Source organism: Schistocerca gregaria, chromosome 4 (genome assembly GCF_023897955.1).
Source record: "Schistocerca gregaria isolate iqSchGreg1 chromosome 4, iqSchGreg1.2, whole genome shotgun sequence".
Lineage (NCBI taxonomy): Eukaryota > Metazoa > Arthropoda > Insecta > Orthoptera > Acrididae > Schistocerca > Schistocerca gregaria.
In genome coordinates this window covers 483,411,063-483,434,326 of record NC_064923.1, presented here as the reverse complement: position 1 = coordinate 483,434,326, position 23,264 = coordinate 483,411,063, and the positions used below count along the sequence as shown (strand labels likewise).

Sequence of the window (23,264 nt, the reverse complement as noted above, 5' to 3'; positions counted from 1 at the left end):
AAGCTGTGAGGACGGGGCGTGGGTCGTGCTTGGGTAGCTCCATTGGTAGAGCACTTGCCCGCGAAAGGCAAAGGTCCCGAGTTCGAGTATCGGTCCGGCACAGACTTTTAATCCTGTAGGAAGTTTTATATCAGCGCACACTCAGCTGCAGAGTGGGATTCTCATTCTGGAAACACAGATGTTACGAAAATGCTTTGGCAACTCAAATGGGAATTCCTAGAGGGAAGGCGACACTGTTTTGGAGGAATACTATTGAGAAAATTTAGAGAACTGGCATCTGAAGCTGACCTTAGAACGATTCCGTTTGGTCCAACATATGTTGCATTGTTAAGGACCACAAAGATAAGATGAAAGAAATTAGGGCTCATACAGAGGCATATGGATGGTCGTTTTTCCCTTGTTCCTTTTGCGAATGGAATAGGAAAGGATATGACTGGTAATGATATGGGATATCCTCCGACCCACGCCATAAGGCGGACTGTGGAGGGTCGATGTAGATTGTTTACAACAATATCATTGCAATGGGTTGCGTGTTTTAGGAAAGTGAAAGTAATAGTTCTAATGTCAGTCCTACTCTTCAAGTGTTTGTTAAATTCTGTGGTATTTTTAATTTCAACACTCGATTAATGCTCACTCGTTTATGAGAATTAATCAGAGTTTGGTATAAGTACTTTGGATTCTCCTGGAGCTACTTTTACTAAGTCTGAAAAGACAATAGTATGTTCTTATTCTTTTAATTGTTGAAATAATTCATCAAAGGCTCTAGGAAACTTTGCGTAAAGCTTTCTTTTCAGCTTAGAATCAGAGCGCCTTGCTTATTGTGGAAATCAATACTTATATTTTGAAAGACTTCCACCATTTATTCAGTTTTCGAAATTGTAATGAGAGCGGGTGTGTTGCAGTAGGACGTATGCCAGCTATTTATCAATCATCTAGGTCTTCAAGCAATCACGGAAGATATTATCAGCAGGTATTGTAATAATAGCTTAACTTCATTGCGTTTCGACGAGGAATTTATTAACACATAACATTTATGTTTCCTTTTGATACAGTTTATTTCCAGCTACAGAGGTAAAACATGTAGTACAACGTTAATTATTCAGGAACATTTCATCTAACGCATTCTGAAAACTGCTGTAACGTAATACAAATAGAATATGATGAAACGTTAACATTTGAGGGTTACGCAATTTAGCGCCGATAGCACGCTGAGAGCATAGGTGTTGACACCAACTAAACTTCTTCCTTGGACTCTTTGTACCAACGAAATTCAAGCGTGGCGGGAATAGTAATGTCTTTGTACGTCAGGTTTCAGCGCGGTGCGTTTAGCTGAGGGTGTTGGAAGGGTTGGAGCAGAAAAAGTCGCTTTGTGGGTGAGATGATTTTTTTTTGTTTTTTTTTGTTTGTTAAAATTGTAGGGAATATTGAATATAATTTTACATATGCATTTGTAGAAATCGTTGCAGATTTGTGTACTTATCGTCTGTGTATGACTGATATTTGATCGTTCTGTGCGCAACATGCTTGTAATTGTCGCCATTTCGGCCGGGAGGCTCGACAAAAATGTACTTTCGCCTGATAGTGTATATGTATTCGTGCTGTCATTAATAAAAGGATGCATGTATTGGTGCGTGTTTTGTTGTTAAGTTTGTAGCTAAGGCTACAAATTTGCATTGATGTTACATTGTAGGTAAAAGAAGACCCTGATGCTTTGAGATAGTCGTCTGTGCCGTTTTCAGTAGGCCTAATGTTGATACGTTGTAACAGAATACCATTACCTATCTAACGGCAACAGATGGGGGAAGCTGTCGGTTTTTTTCCCGTCAGTTTGAAAACGTGAATTAGACAAATATTTTTGCATTGTATGAATGCTGTCACTGGGGAAGGCGGTGCTATGCCTTTACCTGTCACTACTTTCTAGTACAGAATAATTTCTGTAGATAAGAAATTAAAATGTATCCTTTTGTGGGAATTGTACTGTATAACCAGGTCATTTAATAGTGTTCTTGGTTTTTACATGCAGTCGCATTGAGGAGAAATGAAAAGCACGGTTTAAGGTAAGTGATCTTGCAAGACTTTTTTCGTGCGTATTATAAAACTTCTCCCCGAAACTGCTGCATTGAATTTTTTCCTGAAATGTCCCAGATTTACAGTGGAACAATGAAACGGGATTAGCATTGTTTTTAGCCTACGTAATTTGATCCAGTGACGTTAAGAGGGTTCAAAACGTTAAGTTTGTTAGGTTAGATTGTTTTCGCTCCATAGTACGTGTGTGTGTGGAACATGTTAGAAAGAATAACAAATGATCATAAAAACATGAGTACAATACTTGCTATCCTTATTATTTGTCGGGAAATTGTCGGAATAGGTGAGTACATTATAGTAAACTGGAAGTGTAATTTTTACAGAAGTAATACACTGTCAGAATGAAGCAATGGTATGCGCTTCTAATTAATAAATATTACACATAAAAACTAATCGTGACTGTTGGGACAAAGTGCTGGCATGTATATGAATCAACTTTCAAAGACTATACTGTTACCAAGTAACAAATGGGGTTTTAGTGTAAAAAGTAAATATTTAATGATCATTCGCAAAATGTGTGAAATTCGTTGGGAGGACGAAACCATTGAGTTTGATAAAAAGTTGACATAAAGTAGTCTACAAACAGACAAATTAATCAAGAAGCCCAATTGTTTCATTGTGTTTTGATCTAATTGTGCTGATATAGAAACAAGTGTTTTAGCTTATTTTGCGTATTTTCATTTTGTTGTTTTGACAGTACTTGGATATTGTAGGAAAAGTTAAATGTTTTTTCAGAAGTGAGTTGTAAGTTGGTGTCAAGTAGGTAAACAAATTGGAAAAACCTTCAATGACCTTCGAAGTCTTAATTGTCAGTTCATTTACTGAATTATGTTTGTTATTAACAGCTTCAGCTGAACTGTGATTTACAAGACATCAATATAATTTCATTGATGCTGTGCTGACTTAAAGAAAATTAATAATTTATATCGTAGTAGTGTGCTACAAATAGGCTCAATGTTTGCAAGTGCAAGAAAATTTTATTCAAAAAGTAACATGGTAATCAAATGAATATAAAGCTAGTAATAGCCAATATATGTCAAATGCAAAGCAAAACTAAAGGAGCAACAGTTTTATACTAATTTAAATTACTGAATTAAACCTACATGGCAGTAGTGTGTGTAGTGTTCAGCAGTACAGTGATAGTTCATTGTAAATGCAGTATAGATATTCTATTATATCCTTATCTTATGATATTGTGTATTGTGGCATAGTCTACGTACCTGAAGGGTCTTCTTCTTGATAGGTTCTAGAGAACAGTGAGTGAATGAATGAATGTGCCTGTATCAGTACTGATCAGTAATAAACTGTAGGATTTGGTGAGAACTGCTACACGCTTTAAGCAGTTTCAGAAATGTTTTCCCATTCTGCCAACATAATTAATGATCTTATTAGAGTCTTCATTCATTGCCTAGCCCTGTGATATGCTACGGATTACATTAGTGTCACTGCAATAAATATTTTGGTGTGTGTGTGTGTGTGTGTGTGTGTGTGTGTGTGTGTGTGTGTGTGTGTGTGTGTGTGTGGGTAGGGGGGGGGTGAGATAAAACATTTAACTTCAGCCCCCCCCCCCCTCCCCATCTGTGCAATAAGTCTTTTGTTTGTGTTCATGTGTAGGCTAAGGTTGGGGTGTAATGTGATAGTTTGTGTTAACAAGGCTGGAGAATTTGGATGCAAATTATAGATTGTAGCACAGATCTCATTGAATGATTATTCACACAATTTTTTTCGTAAAATTCCAGTTCAAATTAGAAAACCTAAAGGTATCGAATTCTGGAAGTGCCACATTATTTTAATGCACACCCAGTGTGAACCAAAATTCTGCATTTTTTGGTAGAAAATGAATGTAGCAGAAAGGAAATTTGACAACACAGTAATAATATGTGAGAGTATCAGGTATTGTGTACCTGTGCTGCATATAGTTTTGCATTAAAATACTGGAGTTTGATTCCAGGTTTAATTTTAGATTTGTAATTCTGATATGACTGATAATGCTGTAGAATACACTGTTCTGTAAACTATTAAATCCCTACAACTAAACTCTTCAAATGTTGAGCATAAGTTATAGAAATTTTAATGGAGAGTTGTTAATCAGTTTAAATTAATGGGTCACGAGAAGCGTCAGATACCACCCCTCGGCTTTGACCCGTGACGTAAGTCTGATGTGGTGTGTGATGTTCCGACGGCGTGATGTTGAGTTAGCGAGTGTTGTGTGTTTGTAGACGTCAGTGATGCTCTCTGGTGACGTGTTTGTAGGTTGCGGGTATGGTTTTGTTGTTGGTTTAGTGTGCTCTTGTAAAATGTTTGTAGGTGGCGTATGTTTGCTGTTAGGTGGTGCTGTCTGGTGGGGTTTGCGTGTTGTATTGGGTTCATTTGAGTTGTTGGCGTTGTCGGCTGTTGTTCTGGTGATCAGTGAAGTTTAGTGGCATTTTTTGCAGTGAGTTGATGGTTTAATTTTTGGTTATTTCACCGTTAATGTAGTGTTGTATGTGGTGTGTTCGAATTTTTTAGATTACTTTTCTTATGTCGTTGTTAGGGATGGATGATCGATAGTTATCAGTTTTTGGCTGAGGGGTATGATGGGTGACACTGCTATGTCACTCATCAAATTCTTGCAGCTGTTTGGAGTATTTGCCGAGCTGGTGTAGTGCACTGCATGTGGCGATATGGTATCGGTGTCTGGGTCTTCTAAATGTGTGTTTAGGGTTGTTGAAAATTGTATGAAGAGGGAGTTAGTGGGGTTTATTCAGGATTATGTAGAACAGGGGAGTACTGTAGTTCCTGATGGTTTGCTTCTTATAGTGGGTCGGGTCGGGAGGGTTACAATCATTTAGAAGTCAATCACAATGTAGAGTTTAAAAATTGTGAAGTGGGGGAAGAGGGGCTCTTCTGACCTTCAGGCTCATTTAGATGATTACTTTTGGCGGAAGAGTGTCCTTGAGGGGTACTGTATTCTTAGGGTTTTCTTAAGGGCTGTTAGTAAGAGGTACAAGCCCAGGGTTGTGAGGTTGGGGGGGGGGGTTGGTGATGGGAAGGTAGGTGGGTGGTTGTGGATTTTGGTTTTTGTTGTGGAGGATTCGTTTTGGGGTGGTTTTTTAGTTGTAGGCTGTGTATGGTTTTTTGTTTTTGGTTAATATTTGTTTTTTTTTGGGGGGGTGGGGTTGTGTGTGTGTGTGTGTGTGTGTGTGTGTGTGTGTGTGTGTGTGTGTGTGTGTGTGTGTCTCCAATCTAGTAGGCAGGACTGGAGCTTTTTGTCATTTTTTTGATCATTTTTATCTGGTTAGGTGACTTTTAATCGTGTGTGTGGTGAGGTTGTGTTGTTAGTATTGGTGAGTTGGTTTTGTGTGTTGTTGACCTGTACGGTCAAGGGAAGTGTTAGATTACATATTTAGTGTTTTCTTGTTGTTTTTGAGGTAGTGATGATTGTGGAAGTGGTTGTAGGTTTTGGGTTGTATGAATTGGTATCGGTAGTTTCTGTTGAGCTATGTAGGTCAAGGGAAATGTTCGATTCCATTGGATATTGTTTATAGTTCATTTTGCGAATGTTGTGGTTGGTTTATTTTACTGGTTTTGTCGTTTGGTTTAGTGGGGTGTGTTCATTTTTAGGTTATCCCCACCCAAAAACCCCCAATTTCCTCCGCTTGTCCCGTTCGTTTCATTATATTATAGGAGGAATATGTGGTTGATGGCTTTTTGATCTATTTTCGTGTGTTTTGTCATGTTTACATAATGGTGTCAGTCGCGATACGGGTTGTGAACGGTTGTTGCGCCATATTGGTGACGTCTTTGGTCAAAGCAGACGAGTGGAATCTGACGTTTTCGTTAACCCTAATTAATGACCTGTCATTGGGCATAAATCTCTGTTAAGAGGGAGTGGCTGATTGACTAAAGGCTGAAAGACAGCCATTATGTGATGGTGAACTGGTTTGCTAATAATTCTGGTGGTGTAATTTAGTGTCAAAAATCTACTGTAATTGCTATGTAGTGGTTAAAAAAGAAGATACCGCACCAAACATACCAGTAAAAAGAAACACACACGCAAGTAACTCATCTGGAGAATTCTAATGCAAAATGCTACCCGCTTTACTGTCCATCACAGGCACACAATATTAAATATACTTTTTGCTACAGGTTAGCAGTGTTGCAAAATTTTCTTCTGTCAGATTTCTACTGGAAATACCCATGAATGAAATTTTTCTATATATTTTTGTTTCTATGAAATTTTGTCAGATAAACATAAATTTCTTTTAATTAACATTAACTCATCAACAAATGGAACTGAGTATATATGGATATGGCTGGAGTACATTAATCATAGTTGGATGACTTAGATTAAGATTGCATATGAACCTAATACATTGCATATCATGAAGAGTTCTTAAGATAATATCCAAGGAAAATGCAAAATGACAAAAAAAATTGGTCATGGCTGTTTGTCCGTCTTTTTGGGAATGAGATTTTGTTCTGTTCGTGTTAAAAGGTTGTTCCTTGTCGCTTCAAAAACCTGGTGACATATTAAGTTGGTTAAATTTTTATAGATTAGTATCGGACTTCCTGGCTATGTAACACAACAAAATGGGAAATACAGGACATATCTTGGCTGGACTTCAATGTACTGTAGCATTGAAAGTGCATTTGTGCAGTAAGCAAGTCAGTTATAAAATCCTCCAAATAAGACAATATACCATCGGAAACCGTGAAATAGTTTGCAATGGGCTTTTGTTATACAGTATGGGCACAGGACACCTAATATAGTTAGCCAATTACAGTGAACACAGTGGATGTGATGTATTTGGCTAATTGTAACATTACTATTTCGTCATGTGCACACTCTGAAATTATTCTACATACGTTATAGATGTAAAACCTATGCTTCATATACATAATTTGGGTTGTCATACACATTAGCTGGCTTTTTCGTCAGATGTGGTTAGGTGGGGCTGTGAAAGGACATTACAATTGATGTGAATGAAGTATTGATATTGTTACTGTTTGTGAGAAATACGTGGATGTTTTATTCGAACTATGTTGGAGATTCCATATCACTATTTCAGAGGATTTGGTGTCCTAGAACACTAAAGGGGTTTAGGAGACCTTGCTACTAAACCATAATAAATTTTACTGCTCCATATTTTGTTCAAAGGATGTCATAATTCATAGTTGATGCACTGACTAAAGATCCCCCATGGTATGTCATGTACAAAATAAGTTCAGTGTCCTGGTTTTTTCTGCCCAGTACCAACAATGTTCTGCTTAAAAGTTGGCAGGAACCATGAATTGCTGCCAACAGCAGTTGTAAGTTTTAGGAGGGTTTAGTAACCTACAGTTCAATAGCTGTGAGTGAAACAGTGATCTTCATGTTCCTTGTTACAGATATATCATGATTTCCACGCATGTGGTTAGTCCGGGAAACCAGAGCACAGTTTGAATTGGCACAAAAGACCTGGTTGTGACAGTGATCTGTTAAGTACCCAGAGGTTTTGGTTAGGTTGGAATGAAATGGTTTGAGTGAGCTGCAGCCCATGAATTCCAAAGGAAAAAAATTGATTGTGGTGTTAGTTGTGTGTAGCTAGTGGGGTGCCAATGGACACTAAGAGGTGTTTTGCAAAGTAATCAAGCAATAGCTCTGCTTAATAATGGACACTTTTGTGAAACAGGAAATTTATACTTTGTTATAACGAGTAATTGCATCCATCAGTAGAAGTTATGCTCTTTGTTTCCTATCTATCCATCAGATATCTTGACATTCCAGAAAATGGCAGATAAATAACGACAAGGTAGATTGAACATTCTTTGACCAGTATAAATACTGGGTAGAGTACTGTGATTTATTACGAACTTGGGACTCATTTGAAGGAGACATTCATCTGTCTAGTAGTAGTTCAGCCTTCAACATAATGCTGCAGATGCCTTGTGGGTGAACTAGTTTTTTATAGACTAACAGAGGCAGACTTATGGTCATGGTTGGTGGATCATAATGTACTTCAGTGATCGTCGGAATGCTCTAGGTGCTGTGTGCCCTAGATGCCAGCCTGAAGGTTGTTACTGTTCTGGCATTGATGGAAGGTGGGGAAGGGTCCTCACATGGTAAGTGTACAGTGTACATTCGAGCACAGTTTCTGGAACAGTGCTTAGATGATTTGTGAATGACACTCTGAAAAAGCTTTTGCAGCACGCGTATTTCTAGGTGTTCTCCGAAGATGGTGAGACTTCAGATTTTGGCATGTCGACATGGATGGTGACTGACTGGGCATCCTTCTGCCCTGAATTGTGTATTGAGTGGCTGATAATTCGTAAGGAGTTATTGAAATAGATGGGGTGAAATTCAGAAAAAGGAAACATAATGGAGACCATGAAATCTCAGGAAATCAGGTGTTCGGTTGAATTCAGTGAGGGTCGAAAAAAATGCATCATTGAACCCTTACAGTTTTAGGCCAGGGAAGTGTTAAGACAATAAAGGAAAGATCGTTTCTGGGATAACAAACATTAGCAACTGCTTCAATTCATACAATTCTAGGTACTGAAAGTCTTCAGGATCCTAGGGTGAACTGGTCTGAAAGATCATTCCAGTCAAACAGAATGTGTATAATATGTGGTAAGACATCAGAGGTGCCATACCACGATATGCCATGAAGACCAAACATTTATCAGATTGCCTATCTGATTAATGTTCCATCGAGCACATCGCCAGAAAGAAATGTTACATCATTTGTTTGATGAAGAAGATAAACTTTAGCCATCCAGTGGAACTGTGATGCAATAGTAATTCTGCAGAATGCTGCGAGCCTGACTAGGACTAGAATTATGTGCCTAACTTCCCTCAGCGTTAGACAAATGATACAGTTTTGCTTTGCTTGGTACTTTACATTTTGTATTACTTCGGAATATCCATTTGTCGCATTTAATGTGTAACATTTTTTTCTGTGTTTGCGCGTTGAAAATGTTATGTCATTGATAGTTTACATAATATGTAATGTGCTGTGGTTCTGTATTCTGATTGGCTTAGGAGATCGTGTCCTGTGCTCAGGTTGTGTAACAGAAGCGCTTTGCACAGCACAATCTGGATTTCAGTTTTTGAAACTGTTGTTCATTATTTGGTGTATTTCATGTTTATACTTCCTTAATTCAGCTACATTGGTACAATACATTAAAGTTCTATCAAAGAAAAGTCTTTCCCTACCCTGGCGGCTAAAATGGCTTTTGTGAGTGTCTGGGCACCACGGGGCCCCAGCCCTTGCAGCACAATTTCACATTCTGTGCTTAAAGGCTGTCTTTCCACTATTCTTTTTTGATCTCTACCTCTCCAGTGAATGGTGTCATTTGTGCTTGGATTTGTTTTGTTTTTGGACACTAGTTTTCTTGGCCTCTGCACCTTATTATTAATAGTATGGTCCCCTTGTTAGGTTTAATGTGATATTCCATCATTAAATTTTACAGAACTGCAGATTGTGTAGTGAAGGTTGCCCAGTACAGCATATATTCCAGCTTTATGTTCTTCTGCCATTGCACTCTTCTTTCTTGCAATGCTGCTATGCCCAAAAGCCAACACAGTAGCTGTTTTGTTGTGGGTGGAGGGGGTCAACAGGTATCTGCATGGTGGTAGCTCCTGACCACACACTATTGGTGTGTGAGCAGAAAACTTCTCATGTGAGCCCAGGTGCATGTGCCCATCATGGCTGCAGCAGAGGGACTCTGGGCAACAGTTTACTGTGTACACAGCCACAAAAACACGTAATGTCGGCAGAAACCCTGCCTATGTTTTGAAAAATCGGAGAAAGTGCAGTGTCAAGTTACCACAGGTCACAAAACCAGCCTATTCACTTCACCAACAAAATACGAGAAAGCACCACAATATCAAAACCATGATAAGTTGTAGATGGCATAGCAGAATAGCTATCAAAATAAATGTGTAATAGCATCATGTAAGTTAGAAAATAAAAAGAACCCACTGAAGATAGCACAAAAAGTGCTGCAACATGTCTGGGTGAAACAAAACAGGAAAAGCTGTCTTGCATAAGGTGGAATTCCTCATCCTATAGTGTCACTAATGTTCACAGTAAATTACTAGAAAAGAACCAACAGTTGTTTTGGTACCTTTGAGTCTTAGGTTTTTTGGCTTTGTCCTAGGGCAGTTTTTGCCACAAGTTTTCTACTGCTGACAATTTGGTGTGCCTGGAGTATGCTATTTGGTCAGCTTTTGTGTGGTGTCACCATTTTATTGCTGTCTTCTTTGACTCGCATAGGGCTTACAACACCATATTGTCATGTCCTCACTACCTTCTGTGAATGGGATGTCTGGGGCCAGCTTCAGATTCTTATTTGATGATACTTTGTGTATTCAAGTTGACATTTCCCCACAGTACCCAGCATATGAAAGAGAATGAGCTTCCACAGGGCTCTGTATTTAGAAGCCATGGCTTCTGGGTTTACACTGCCAAGATGTCATGCATGTATGTCACTGTCATACTGCCCATCCCAACCACAGGGTGTATACGAACCGGGACAACCATAAGATCAGGAAAAACCTGGGAATTTTTCATTATTTTTGTTTTCAGTTAAATTTCTATAATTTTGACTGGCAAGAACTGATTCTCTGACAAAGGATATTATTGTATACCACTATTTCAGCATAATAGTGCAACAATAAAATATGAGCGAGAGAAAACACGAAAATAAAACTTGAATTGCAAAGGAAATGCGCCATATACAGCAACAAAACAGTGCTCATACAAGTGTCTGCCAACAGCAAAATGTGTCAAAGGCTTCAGGAAGACTATGCAATGTTCCGTAACAACACATTGCCTCCGATGAACGTGATGTCACAACTGTTTACATTAAATTTGTTTCAGCAGTTACGAGCGGGATCATGAGCATGCGCAGTTGAGTAGTACCTACTCACAATACTGACTACAGAAATGTGGCTGTTGGCTGTGTAATAAGCAGTCGCAGCTAGATGCTACCGGGGGAAAATTTGGAGCGCCCAAGCTGCTAGATTCTTGCATGCGCAGCAGGCCCAACTCGAAGAGGGGATGGGGGGCAAATTCATACTATTGAGGGAGAAACATTGTTTCACAAAGCAACTAGCATCCAGTGCATGTTGGTCTACCGATTATTCATATGACTTTGAAACGCATCCCCGTCAGTTTTTGAACATTTTTGAACACATTCTAAGTTGATTTCTGAATCAATCGTAAGTTGACTTGTGAATGTGTGTATAGTGTACATGATGTCTCTGTCAGGGGAATCCTTGTCGCATGTAGAAACAGTTCCCTACAGACAAAAGGGGCTACACGAGCTGAGCGGAGTAAGGCCGAACGGATGAATGACAACTGCTGTCTGATTGTGTGGTTGATTGGGTTTGCGAATGATGAGCATTGTTATAATTACTAGCTAAATCCATAGATTCAGACTACAGGAGTGGAAATAAACGAATAACGGGTAAGAAGGATTACATATTACCTTCTCGGTGTATCTAAGAGAATGAAATTTTGACAGATTTTTGGGCAGGTCGCTAAACTAGTAAGGGCCAGTTGTACAGTTTTCGGCTAGCAGCCGCTTTAAATTCTATTCTGGAAGAAGTGCGGAATACGTGTTGTACGAACATGTAGCAACACCTAACAGGAGAATAATCGTGGGACAACTAAACCGGTGATTCTGGCAGAGTTAGTGGAGTTAACCTGCGAATAAGCTTTGACATTGGCAGGAATAGTTACAGAACTAGTGCTAACAAGACTGTTTCTTAGAACGAGGAAGGAGAAGAAATGGGGAATCATAAATTATGGAACAATATGAAGATTCGAAGTTTGTATAAAAATTTTGTACTACTACTTTCCGATCACATACTCGAGAAACTGGAGCGTATGATTGAAGTGTGAAACTAATTCCTAACCTAAGGCTTTTTGCTTGTAGTAGGCACTTGATATTGGTACTTAGTGAATTATATTGTGTCGTTACAAAAAAGACTGTTTGTACCAAAACACTCTCGTTTATTTGGTGTGTATTACAATTATTGCAGTATTGGAAAGGCCTATTTCGTTTTATCTAGCAGAGAGTGACAAAATAGACGTAATCAAATCGGGAAACCACACCAGTCTTGGGTCTTATTTGCATTAACAGCTTTTTCAGAATTAGACGACGACATTTCGACTTTCCATGTAGCAAAATATTTCATGAACTTTGAGGTAATAGATTCTTTTGCAGAAAGGAAAGCATGCCATGTAAAGCTGTATCAAGATCAACGAGAGAGAAATTTTAGGAGCTAAGAATTGAAGAAATGTGTATTGTCTTGTTTGTCTCGTGTCTTTACTGGGTTTATGTATCCTGTAATTAATTTTATGTCACACAGGGCAGCAAATTGTTAGCTGATAGGGAATAGAGTGCAAATTTTTTGAAGAGGGACAAGATTTCAAACTGGCCAATTGTAAGCAGGAAAGGCACAACAGGGCATTTTAATTTTCACTGTCCTGAATATGGTTTGATGGCATCCATTACAAAATGTACAATTCCACAGAGTGAAGCACACTGACGTATGATACAATGATACTGTGTGAGGAGGCGAGGCAATGCCCTTCGGCACACTTATGACCAAATAACATGTCGTACATTTCCTCGAACACACGTGTTTTATGTTTCACACTTTTCAGAAGGATGTGCGCTACAAGATGAACATATTTTTGAAAATTCGATTTTTCAAAAATTTTTGACGTCCTATCTAACACTTGAGGGAGTGGTGGGGTATTGCACCGGTTCGTAAATATTGTAGATCCGGAGCTGATGTGCAGACCAGTAGTAGTGGGTAGTCTCCATGTGACCCGTGTTTACATTTAGTGATTTTGCTGTTTACTCTTAGTTTACTGCTCTCACGTCAAATGAAAACAAAACAGATTGCTGATTTCCACCTTTCTGATAGTCAAGCATTAATTGCCTTGCAGAACAATGAAGTTATTTTTGTCGGTTTGCTAAAGAAATTTTCTTTTTAATTCCACACACTGTTTGCTGCATTTAAAGTGCACATTTTTGACTTCTAGCACATATGGCATTATGCTATCCCAAAAACCACATTGAAAAGCTTAATATCAGGTCGTGGCCTACTTAACTGAGAATATGGACATACAAATGTGCACTTTTAAATGTGAACATTTTAGTATGGGTCTCGAAATTCTGATGCACTTGAAGTATCCTCTGATGTTTTGTTTCTTCTATGCATAATGTACGATCTTTTAATGTTTTACACGTACGAACATATGGGCTCCCTGCGGCATTGTTGCTGTGCAAGCGCAGTGACGCCTGTCATCTGGTGCTCTCTGGCAACTGCAGAAACGAACCCACTTCTAACAGGTCACGGGAAAATATTCCGAATGGTGGTTCGAAAAGCATTACCATCAAAGTACCGTTCTGGCAGTTACAATGGAGCTATGTGCGATAATGTACGATGGATTTCTTAAATAAGTGTGTTTGACTCTCATTTAAAAATCAACTCTTTGATGACGAGCCATTTAGATGAATTTTGAGCCCAGAATATCAGAATTTAAGTCGTCATTAGAAATTTTACGGTCAGATCTGTGTGATATCTTAAATTGTAAGACACACATAAAATACCAACATTGTACGTGAAAGCTTAGCTTCTCTTGCAGCATATTAATATGTGAAAACTTTGCATTTCTTGTAGCAACACTATGTATATTAATTTAAACCATTAACTTTTTCTGTTTGTGCGTTCGCACTACTTAACAGTAATGTTGCATGTCCTAAGCTCTGAATACCCGCTGTCATCGGCTGGCGAGATCACGTGACATGATGAGCTATGACTGGCTTACAGAAGTGAATCGCAAGCTCGATTTCAATGCTTCTGAAAGTAACATGCGGTGTTCGGTGGAATTCACTAATGATGTGTGTCCCTATGGATCGGAAGAGATTCTCTGATTTCCCGCGGCTATCTGAGTTGGTGAAGACTGCCAGTCTTTCTAGCAAGATGAAGGCAGAGCTGACCGTCTGCAGCATTGTCGACAGGACCAATTGCGGACCTTTAGTAGAGAGCTGAGTGGAGGGTCTGAATGAGAGGTTCATACGATTCTGTGAGCGTGTAGGCTGCAGATTCCTCGACTTGTGCCATAGGGTGGTGGGTTTCGGGTTCCGCTAAATAGGTCAGGTGTCCACTACGCACAGGAGGTGGCTACATGAGTAGCAGGGGCTGTGTGGCGTGGACTGGGGAGTTTCTTAGGCTAGACAGTCTCGGGGAAAAGATTGAAAAGGGCTCCAGTGTCAAAGGGTACAGGGCAAAGAAAAGACTAGAATTGACCAAGCAACATTCGGTATTGGCAGTTGTAAATTGTACTAGCTGTGTTGGAAAGGTGCCAGAGCTTAAAGTGCTGATAAAAAGCACTGAAGTTGTAATGGTTATAGGAACAGAAAGCTGGCTAAAGCCAGAGATAAATTCTGCCTAAATTTTTACAGATGTGCAAACAGTGTTCAGAAAGGATAGATTAAATGAAGTCGGTGGTGGTGTGTTTGTGTCTGTTGGTAGTAGTAGATCCTGTAACAGCCATACCAAAATAATAATTGGCTCCTTCTACCGCCGCTCCCTTCCCCTGCCCCCCACCCCCGACTCCCACTCACACACTTATAATTGGTGGAGATTTCAACCTACCCTCGATTTGTTGGCGAAAATACATGTTCAAAGCTGGTGGTAAATAGAAAAAATCTTCCGAAATTGTACTAAATGCTTTCTCTGAAAATTACTCTGGACAATTAATGAGATCATGAATTGTAAATGGTTGTGAAAACACATTTGACCTCTTAGCCACAAATGGTCCTGATCTGATATGGAGCATCATGATGGATGCAGGGATTAGTGAACACAAGGTCATTGTAGTGAGGCTCAAAACCATATCAACCAAAACCACTACAAATAAATGCAAATTATGTCTGTTTAAACAGCAGATAAAAATTCGCTTGATGCCTTCCTAAGGAGTGTCTCCATTCCTTTCAAGCTAATTATGTAAGTGTAGATGAGATACGGCTCAAATTCAAAGATACAGTATCGACAGCAATGGATAGATTTATACCGCATAAGTTAGACAGGAGTGATCCACCATGGTATACAAAGCATGTCAGAACACTGTTGCAGAGGCAACGAAAAAAACATGCCAAATTCAGAAGAACGCAAAATCCCCAAGACTGGCTAAGTTTTACGGAAGCTCGAAATTTAGTGCGGAAGGCAATGCGAAATGCTTTTAATAGTTTCCACAATGAAACATTGTCTCAAAATATGGTAGAAAATGCAGAGAGATTCTGGTGGTAAAAAAGTCACTGTCGTTAACTGCGCGATAGCGGTGGAAATGTTACCGATGCTGGTGCCACTAAAGCGGAGTTACTGAATACAGTTTCCCGTGATTCCTTCATGAAAGAAGACAAAGTAAATATTCCAAAATTTGAAACCAGAACAGCTGTTAGCATGAGTGACAGAAAAGTAGATACCTTAGGTGTTGCAAAACAAATCACTTAAGGCAAGTCTTCCGGTCCAGGTGGTATACCAGTCATGTTCCTTCAGAGTATGCAGATACAACAACGCCTTTCTTAGCAGTCATATACAATTGCTTACTTGACAAAAGGTCTGTTCCTAAGCACAGGTCGCACGAATATTCAAGATCAGAAATAGGAGTAACCCATTGAATTATGGACCCACATCACTGACCTCAACTGCAGTAGGATTTTGGAGCATATACTGTACTCGAACATTATGAATCGCCTTGAAGAAAATGACTTACTAATACATGACCAACGCAGATTCAGAAAATATCATTCTTGTGCAACACAGCTAGCTCTCTATTCGCACCATTCCTCACAAGCAACTATTAATCAAATTGCATGCATATGGAGTATCGTCTCAGTTGTGTGACTGGATTTGTGATTATCTCCGAGAGGTCACAGTTCGTAGTGATAGATGGTAAATCATTGAGTAAAACAGAATTGATATCTGGCGTTCCTCATAGTAGTGTCGTAGGCCCTCTGCTATTTCCGATTTACATAAATGATTTAGGTGATAATCTGAGTAGCCACCTTAGATTGTTTGCAGACGACGCTGTAATTTGCCATCTAGTAAAATTATCAGACGATAAATTCCAATTACAAATTGATCTAGAGAGAATTTCTGTATGGTGCGAAAAGTGGCAATTGGCACTAAACAAAGAAAAGTGCAAGGTCATCCACATGGGTACTAAAAGAAATCCGATAAATTTTGGGTATTCTAAAAATTGTACAAATCTAAGGGCTGTCAATTTGACCAAATACCTAAGAATTTCAATGATGAACAACTTAAATTGGAAAGCCCACATAGATAATATTGTGGGAAGGCAAAACACAGACTGCGCTTTGTTGGGAGAACACTTAGAAGATGCGACATACCCACTAAAGAGACAGCCTACATTACACTTGTCTGCCTCTGCTGGAATACTGCTGTGTGGTGCGGGACCCTTACCTTGTAGGATGGACGGCAGACATCAAAAAAGTGCAAAGAAGGGTAGCTCATTTGTGTTATCGCTCAGTAGGGGTGATAGTGTCACTGATACGATACACGAGTTGTGGTGGCAGTCACTGAAACAGAGGCGGTCTTTGTTGCGGCGAGATCTATTTACAAAATTTCAATCACCAACTTTCTCTTTAGAATGTGAAAATATTTTGTTGACACTCACCTATGTAGGGAGAAATGATCATCAAATAATAGAAATCAGAGCTTGAATGGAAAGATTTAGGCATTCCTTTTTTGAGTGGAATGGTAGAGTAGTAGTAGGAAAATGGTTTGATGAACCCTGTGCCTGGCACTTAAGTGTAAATTGCAGAGTAACCATGTAGATGCAGAGGGTATGCTTCTGGTTTTATGTCTTCGTCTCCTCCAGCTACTTTCCGGGTAGGGCAACTCTGCCATCGTCACTCTTCTACCTGTCTCACACTTCTGCTTGCTTTGTTTGTTGGCTTCCTTGAGTCTAGTATAAAATAAGTATATTTGGATTTATCTTCTGTGTACTTTGCCTCTGAAGATTAGCCCCAACTTGAAAGCAAAGACTTTAGAGTATAATGTCGATAACATCGTAGTTCGGTCCCTTTAACTCCATCAATCCATTTCACTTTTTCTTTTCTTCTTGGTTCATTATGCTACAGTACCAGGAAGTAAGATACTAATATGTAAAACCTCTACCTATTAAGTCTGCCACCTCAACTGACATTCAAAGAAGTAATACCCAAAGAAAATAGATTCTGTCAGTATGCTCTTTTTTATCCACACTCAGGTCTAGAGTTTCTCATAGACATTGCTGAGTGGCTGCCCCAGTTTAATCCCATTGTGGGAGTGAGAGTGGATTTTCAGGAAGTGGCATAATGTATTTAACCGACTTATGTATTAAATTATTTTCTACGGATTTATAAGAAATTGGTCTTTACACCATTGTATATACTTGTGTGTGATTTTTAAAACATGTTGCAGGTAGTCCTAAATTATGTCTGAGGAGTGGGATGATGGTCCGAGTTCTACAAGTGTTGAGGTGAGTGTGATTTGTGCTTCTACTATATTAGTGAAGCAATATTAATAATACCATCTTTCAAATTACTGTTAATAAACAGTACTTAAGTTTGATATAGCATAATTTTGTGCAATAGCTTCAGTTTATTTAATGGTTATTTCTGTGACATTAATTTAGAACGTTACTTGGCATTTCTGTGTGTGTTTAAATTGCTGGTAGCAGTCTAGTTACATAACACAATAGTGCAGAGGAAATAAATATTGTAAAATACAGCTAATATTACATGCATAAATCATTCAACAGTTAGAATGTGGGTTTGCCAGTTTCTGATTAAAATTTAGCTGTGAGAGAATGATTTACCATGTCAGTGTAACTCTCCACTGTTAATTTTCTCATTACAGGTTGGGAATGAATTGCTGTTTTGATGAACTAGATTCTCAGACTTCATCACTATTGGTAGGGACTTGAAAACACTGTTATCAATGTGAATATAGATGAAAATTGTCTCCAAATACAAAATTTCGTAGGATGCTACTTCATAGCAAATTATATCTGTATATTGAGATTGATTGAAATAGCTTTCTTCTGCACACAGATATCAAATCCCCAAGTACCGATATTGCACATCATCTGAAGCACAATTTGGAAGGATAATGTGCCTAAGTACATGTTCAACGTGTTTCCAAACCAAAAGAGCATAAACAGTGTCATATCGGTATTGCTAGAGTCCCTGGTGCCATGGAAATTGTGGAGGGGTTGAATGGTCAGCATAAGATGCACACTGCGTAATGCAATGTACTCATGCATGTGACTTAGTGTCTTATAACAAATATGAATGTTTTAAACTAATGTTCAAAATGTGAGTTACAGGTGCCAGGTGAGAGGTACGCAGGGCTCGTTTCCCTGCACAGTTCCTCTCCTCTCTGGCAGTCAGAATTCTACTTTTTGCTCTTGGCTGTGTACCACTACAGTGTCTGCACTCTGCACTATAGCAATCAAAAAATCTGTTGCATACTGAGACTGCTGTTAGTCTTCCACAGTGTGCATATAATCATTTTCTGTTCTACTTCTGCATTAAGTGCCTTGTCGATTCTATCCATAGTGCTTTAAAGTATGAGTCACATGGCTACGAATTCCCTCAAAAGATGGAAATTTATTCCTTAGATTTTATAATTATTGAATTGGTTGTGAAAAGTAAAATTTCACCAGTTGGGAAAATGCTGCCGCTACTCAACAGAACTGTAATTTGTTGAAAGCTTCAATAAAGCCAAAAAGAAAAAGGCTATTTCAGAAAAAACTTGGGTTTTGCAAAAGCACACACTTTAGTCCCCCAGTCAGTAGTTTCTTTACCAGTTAATTTCAAAACCATAGGGCTTTGTCTTAGCTTGTGTAGCATGACAACTTTTTTAATGCCTAATGGTGTACAAAATAATTACACAAGAATTTTGCCGAAAATAGATGTTTCCTTATCTGGTCCATAACTGTTCGGTACTGCTTTAGCAAGTTGTCCAGTATTTGTTTTTGATAGTGTTAAGCCTCGTGAATTGAAGATGGAGCTATCTCATTAGTGTGTGCCACAACATGACTGAAAAGTAACCTTCGTTTCCATAACAATATTGATTTGCAGATAAATAGGTAGTATTTTTACCCTTCGATTTGGCTTTGTAGTTAACAATGCTGAAATATTGGAATTGTAGACTTTTTATGAATATTTTTAATTGAAATCTACAGCATATGCTAACAAAAATGTGATTTTAAGATGCTTTGGGTCTTGTGTTAAATCAAGGTGGTAACTTCCCATCAGTAGCTTAGAAATTTAGTTAAAATTACTGTTTTTGTATTTTTCAGACACCTTTTGACAGGGGGACTGACTTCGGCCGTGGACGAGGCTTTGTAGCATATGAAGACAATGATTTTGACAGTCCAGGATTAGACGAAAATGGTGATACAGGTTTTGGAGGTCGAGGTCATGGTAATGGAAGAGGAAGAGGACGAGGGAGAGGCAGAGGTTCTGGAAGAGGTGGTAGGGGAGGTGGTGGTAGAAGATTTGATAATGATGATAATGAGGATAGGGACTCAGATTCTTATTCCAGCAGAGGTGGTGGAAGATCAAGAGGTAGAAGTGGAAGGGAAGACAACAGAGGGAGAGAAGATAATAAGAGTAAGTTATTGTTCACTCAGTGTTTCATTAGTATATTAACTGAATTTTTTTAAAAATGCAGAATTTTGTGTAACCTTACTTTTCTTGTAGCTGAACCTGAAAGACCAAGAGAAAATTATATACCTCCTCCACCTACTGAAGACGAGGACGAAATTTTTGGACAGGGCATCAGTTCTGGAATAAATTTTGATAAATACGACAATATTAAAGTGGAGGTATGTGTTACTTTGTACAATAATTCATGGAAATATCAAACTTACAGCTGTTAAGGTTGCTGGTCGACAAAGTTGTGGTTACCGAGCATGATTTAATTCACATGTATGGAAAATTTCTGAAATTATCTCGTTAATGTAGATGTGTTCCAAGTAAAAACACACACACACACACACACACACATTGTAAATCAAAGGGAATGAAATGTTCCTTACTGCTGTAGTTGAGTCTGCACAAGCTTATCCCTGACAGTTGCAGTAGGCTGGGCATAGCAGGAGTTTGCAAAAGTCTGGGAAAATGCCTCAGTAGTGTCACTGCACTATAGATAGCTATTCTTGTGTGCAGCCATTTGTTTTTTGCAGTTGGGAGGTTGCTGGCTGTCAAGGATCTACAGTAGATACTGTTTATGGGGACATAGATTTCAACAACATATTGGCTATAAAAGTGAAATCTAATGGTCCTGTCTAAATCCTATGTGAACACCAAATTTAAAAAATCAGTTACTATGTCTTAACTTTATTGCGACTTACATAAAATAACTTTTTTATTACATTTTCAGATAAATAAATAGGCTGTAACATCCAGTGTTAATTTGTTTGTTGCATATTTCGTGATTAGTAATGACGGCGTAATGCTTACTTTCAAACTCTTGTTTTCTGCAGATCGTTGGTTTCAAATAACGCATTAAAATGAATGCATCATCAAGTGTTAAATGTGTACACACAACTTAAATGCAAAAAAGCAAACAAAGGTAACTGGTTACATTAAGTTGGACAGTATATGTAGTATGCATTACTGTATTGCATTTTAAAGTCAGAGCAACTGTTTTAAACAACTCTTTCCTGTGATTGTAGAAACTAGAATATTGAATACTAATGTGCTAATTTTTCAAACTACAGAAGTGGAACAGTAATGTTTTTGTTATTGACATTTTGTGTGTGTGTGTGTGTGTGTGTGTGTGTGTGTGTGTGTGTGTGTGTCTTTAACTGTGTTGGGTACAGTACATAACATTTGCATAACATATTGAAGAGAAACATGGGAGAAATTGTAGGCCTTAGTGTGATTTATGTGCGGAATACTGTCCCTTTCATGTTGCTACTGTTACGTAATTTTTGTAATACAGTAACTGGAATTACTGTGCCACTTACACAGGGTGTATGCGACCCGGGAGATCCGGGAAAAACCCGGAGGTTTTTCATCTGGGAGAAAACCGGGAAAATCCTGGGAATTGTTTAGAATTCTGGGAATATTTGTTTGAGCTTTCAGTTAAATTTTTGTGATTTGACTGGTAAGAAACAATACTCTAACAAAGGAGATTACTGTATCCTGCTACTGCAGAATAATACTGCAGCAACAAAACATGAGAGAAAAAGAAAATAAAATCTAGGTTGCAAAGGAAATGCACCGTATACAACAACAAAACAGTGCTCATACAAGCGTCTGCCAACAGCAAAGTGTGTCAAAGGCTTTAGGAAGACTATGCAATGCTTTATAACAACAAACTGCCTCCGATGAGTGTGATGTGACAACTGTTTGAATTAGATTCGTTTGAGCTGTTGTGGGCGGGCTCTCGAGCATGCACAGTGGAGTCTGGTATGAGTAGAACCTTCTCCCGCTTCTGGTTACAGAAGTGTGGCTGGGTGCCACTGCTTAATATTGCAACCTCGGTTTAGAAATATAGTAAATCTGGGGCTGATGCACAGAGCAGTCAGAGTTGAGGTGGGGAGCGTCCACGTGACCTGTGTGTACGTTCTGTGATTGTTGTTTCCTCTTCATTTTATTGCTCTCACGTTAAATGATAACAAAACGGATTGTTGTGGCCAGGCGCTATCAAATGAATTAAAATATAATCAAAATATCCACGGGTGTACTGCCGGTCTATAGTGTCCAACGGGCACAATATTTCGGCGATCAAACATGTCGCCATCATCAGGTGAACTGACGGACTGAGCTCCTGTGAACGTGCCGGCACGGAGATCCGTACGCTATGGCTGCTCAGGGGGAACTGGGTTCGGTCGCGGCGGCGGCCGATTTAAATACCCTCCGCCCGCGGCGCGCTCCCTCCGCTGTCCGCGCCACGGTCTCGCGGTGGAACAGATTGCGACGGCGTCTGAGATGACGTCGGTGTGATGGCTCTGTCCGCCGTGGTCGTCACAACTATGCGTTTGCTCGATTTACTCTTGATTAACCCAATCGCTGGTTCCCAAGCCTTGCTAAGATTATAGCCACAGTCACGGTTTATGAGGTCGTCATTGGTGTGAATTTCAATGGCCTCTCTAACAACGCTGTCCCAGTATCTCGACGTCTGTACCAGAATCCTCGTGCGGTCATACTCCATAGCGTGGTTCGCACCAATGACGACCTCATAAACCGTGACTGTGGCTATAATCTTAGCAAGGCTTGGGAACCAGCGATTTGGTTAATCAAGAGTAAATAGAGCAAACGCATAGTTGTGACGACCACGGCGGACAGAGCCATCACACCGACGTCATCTCAGACGGCGTCGCAATCTGTTCCACCGCAAGACCGTGGCGCGGGGCGCGGACGGCGGAGGGAGCGCGCCGCGGGCGGAGGGTATTTAAACCGGCCGCCGGCACGTTCACAAGAGCTCAGTCCATCAGTTCACCTGATGATGGCGACATGTTTGATCGCCGAAATATTGTGCCCGTTGGACACTATTAGACCGACAGTACACCCGTGGATATTTTGATTATCAAATACGCCGGGAGAAACTCAAGAATCACAAATGAATTAAAATATGTTCGCCTAATTACGGGAGGCTAAAATATGTTGTTAGTTTCAGATTTTGTTTCCACCTTTCTGACAGAACAATGAAGTTACTTTTGCCGGTTTGGTAAAGAGATTTGGCTTAAAGTTAATCTTTTTTGCTGAGGCACTCAATTTATTTGAAACGAAGTGTTTAATTTCACACTATTGGCTAGTTTCAACTGTACACTGCATTTCAAGTGCTCTTATGGCATTATGCAATAATAAAGAACCAAACACGAGATAATAGGAATCGCGGGACTGCTACGGTCGCAGGTTCGAATCCTGCCTCGGGCATGAGTGTGTGTGATATCCTTCGGTTAGTTAGGTTTAAGTAGTACTAAGTTCTAGGGGACTTATGACCTACGATGTTGAGTCCCATAGTGCTCAGAGCCATTTGAACCATGAGATAATACAGTACTGGTACTCCAAGAAAATTTACATACGAATGTGCATTTTAAACCAAATTATGCGTTTTAGTATGGTTCATGAAATTTCGACGTTCTTGAAGTATCATCTGATGTCTT

General features: G+C 39.3%; 1 protein-coding gene across 2 annotated transcripts in view; it reads left to right on the top strand.

Annotated features, from left to right (window-relative positions):
- Nucleotides 1-1,259: 1,259 nt before the first annotated feature.
- LOC126365986 (ATP-dependent RNA helicase vasa) overlaps nt 1,260-23,264 on the top strand; it is a 63,111-nt gene continuing 41,106 nt past the window's right edge. The window contains exons 1-5 of one of the 2 annotated variants that reach the window (XM_050008800.1): nt 1,282-1,373; nt 2,024-2,057; nt 17,561-17,618; nt 19,446-19,758; nt 19,849-19,973. In XM_050008800.1, the coding sequence (XP_049864757.1) occupies nt 17,574-17,618; nt 19,446-19,758; nt 19,849-19,973 (483 nt within the window). In that variant the 5' untranslated portion in view covers nt 1,282-1,373; nt 2,024-2,057; nt 17,561-17,573. Of the gene's footprint in view, nt 1,374-2,023; nt 2,058-17,560; nt 17,619-19,445; nt 19,759-19,848; nt 19,974-23,264 lie in introns of both variants that reach the window. The other variant, XM_050008799.1, reaches the window with a different exon arrangement.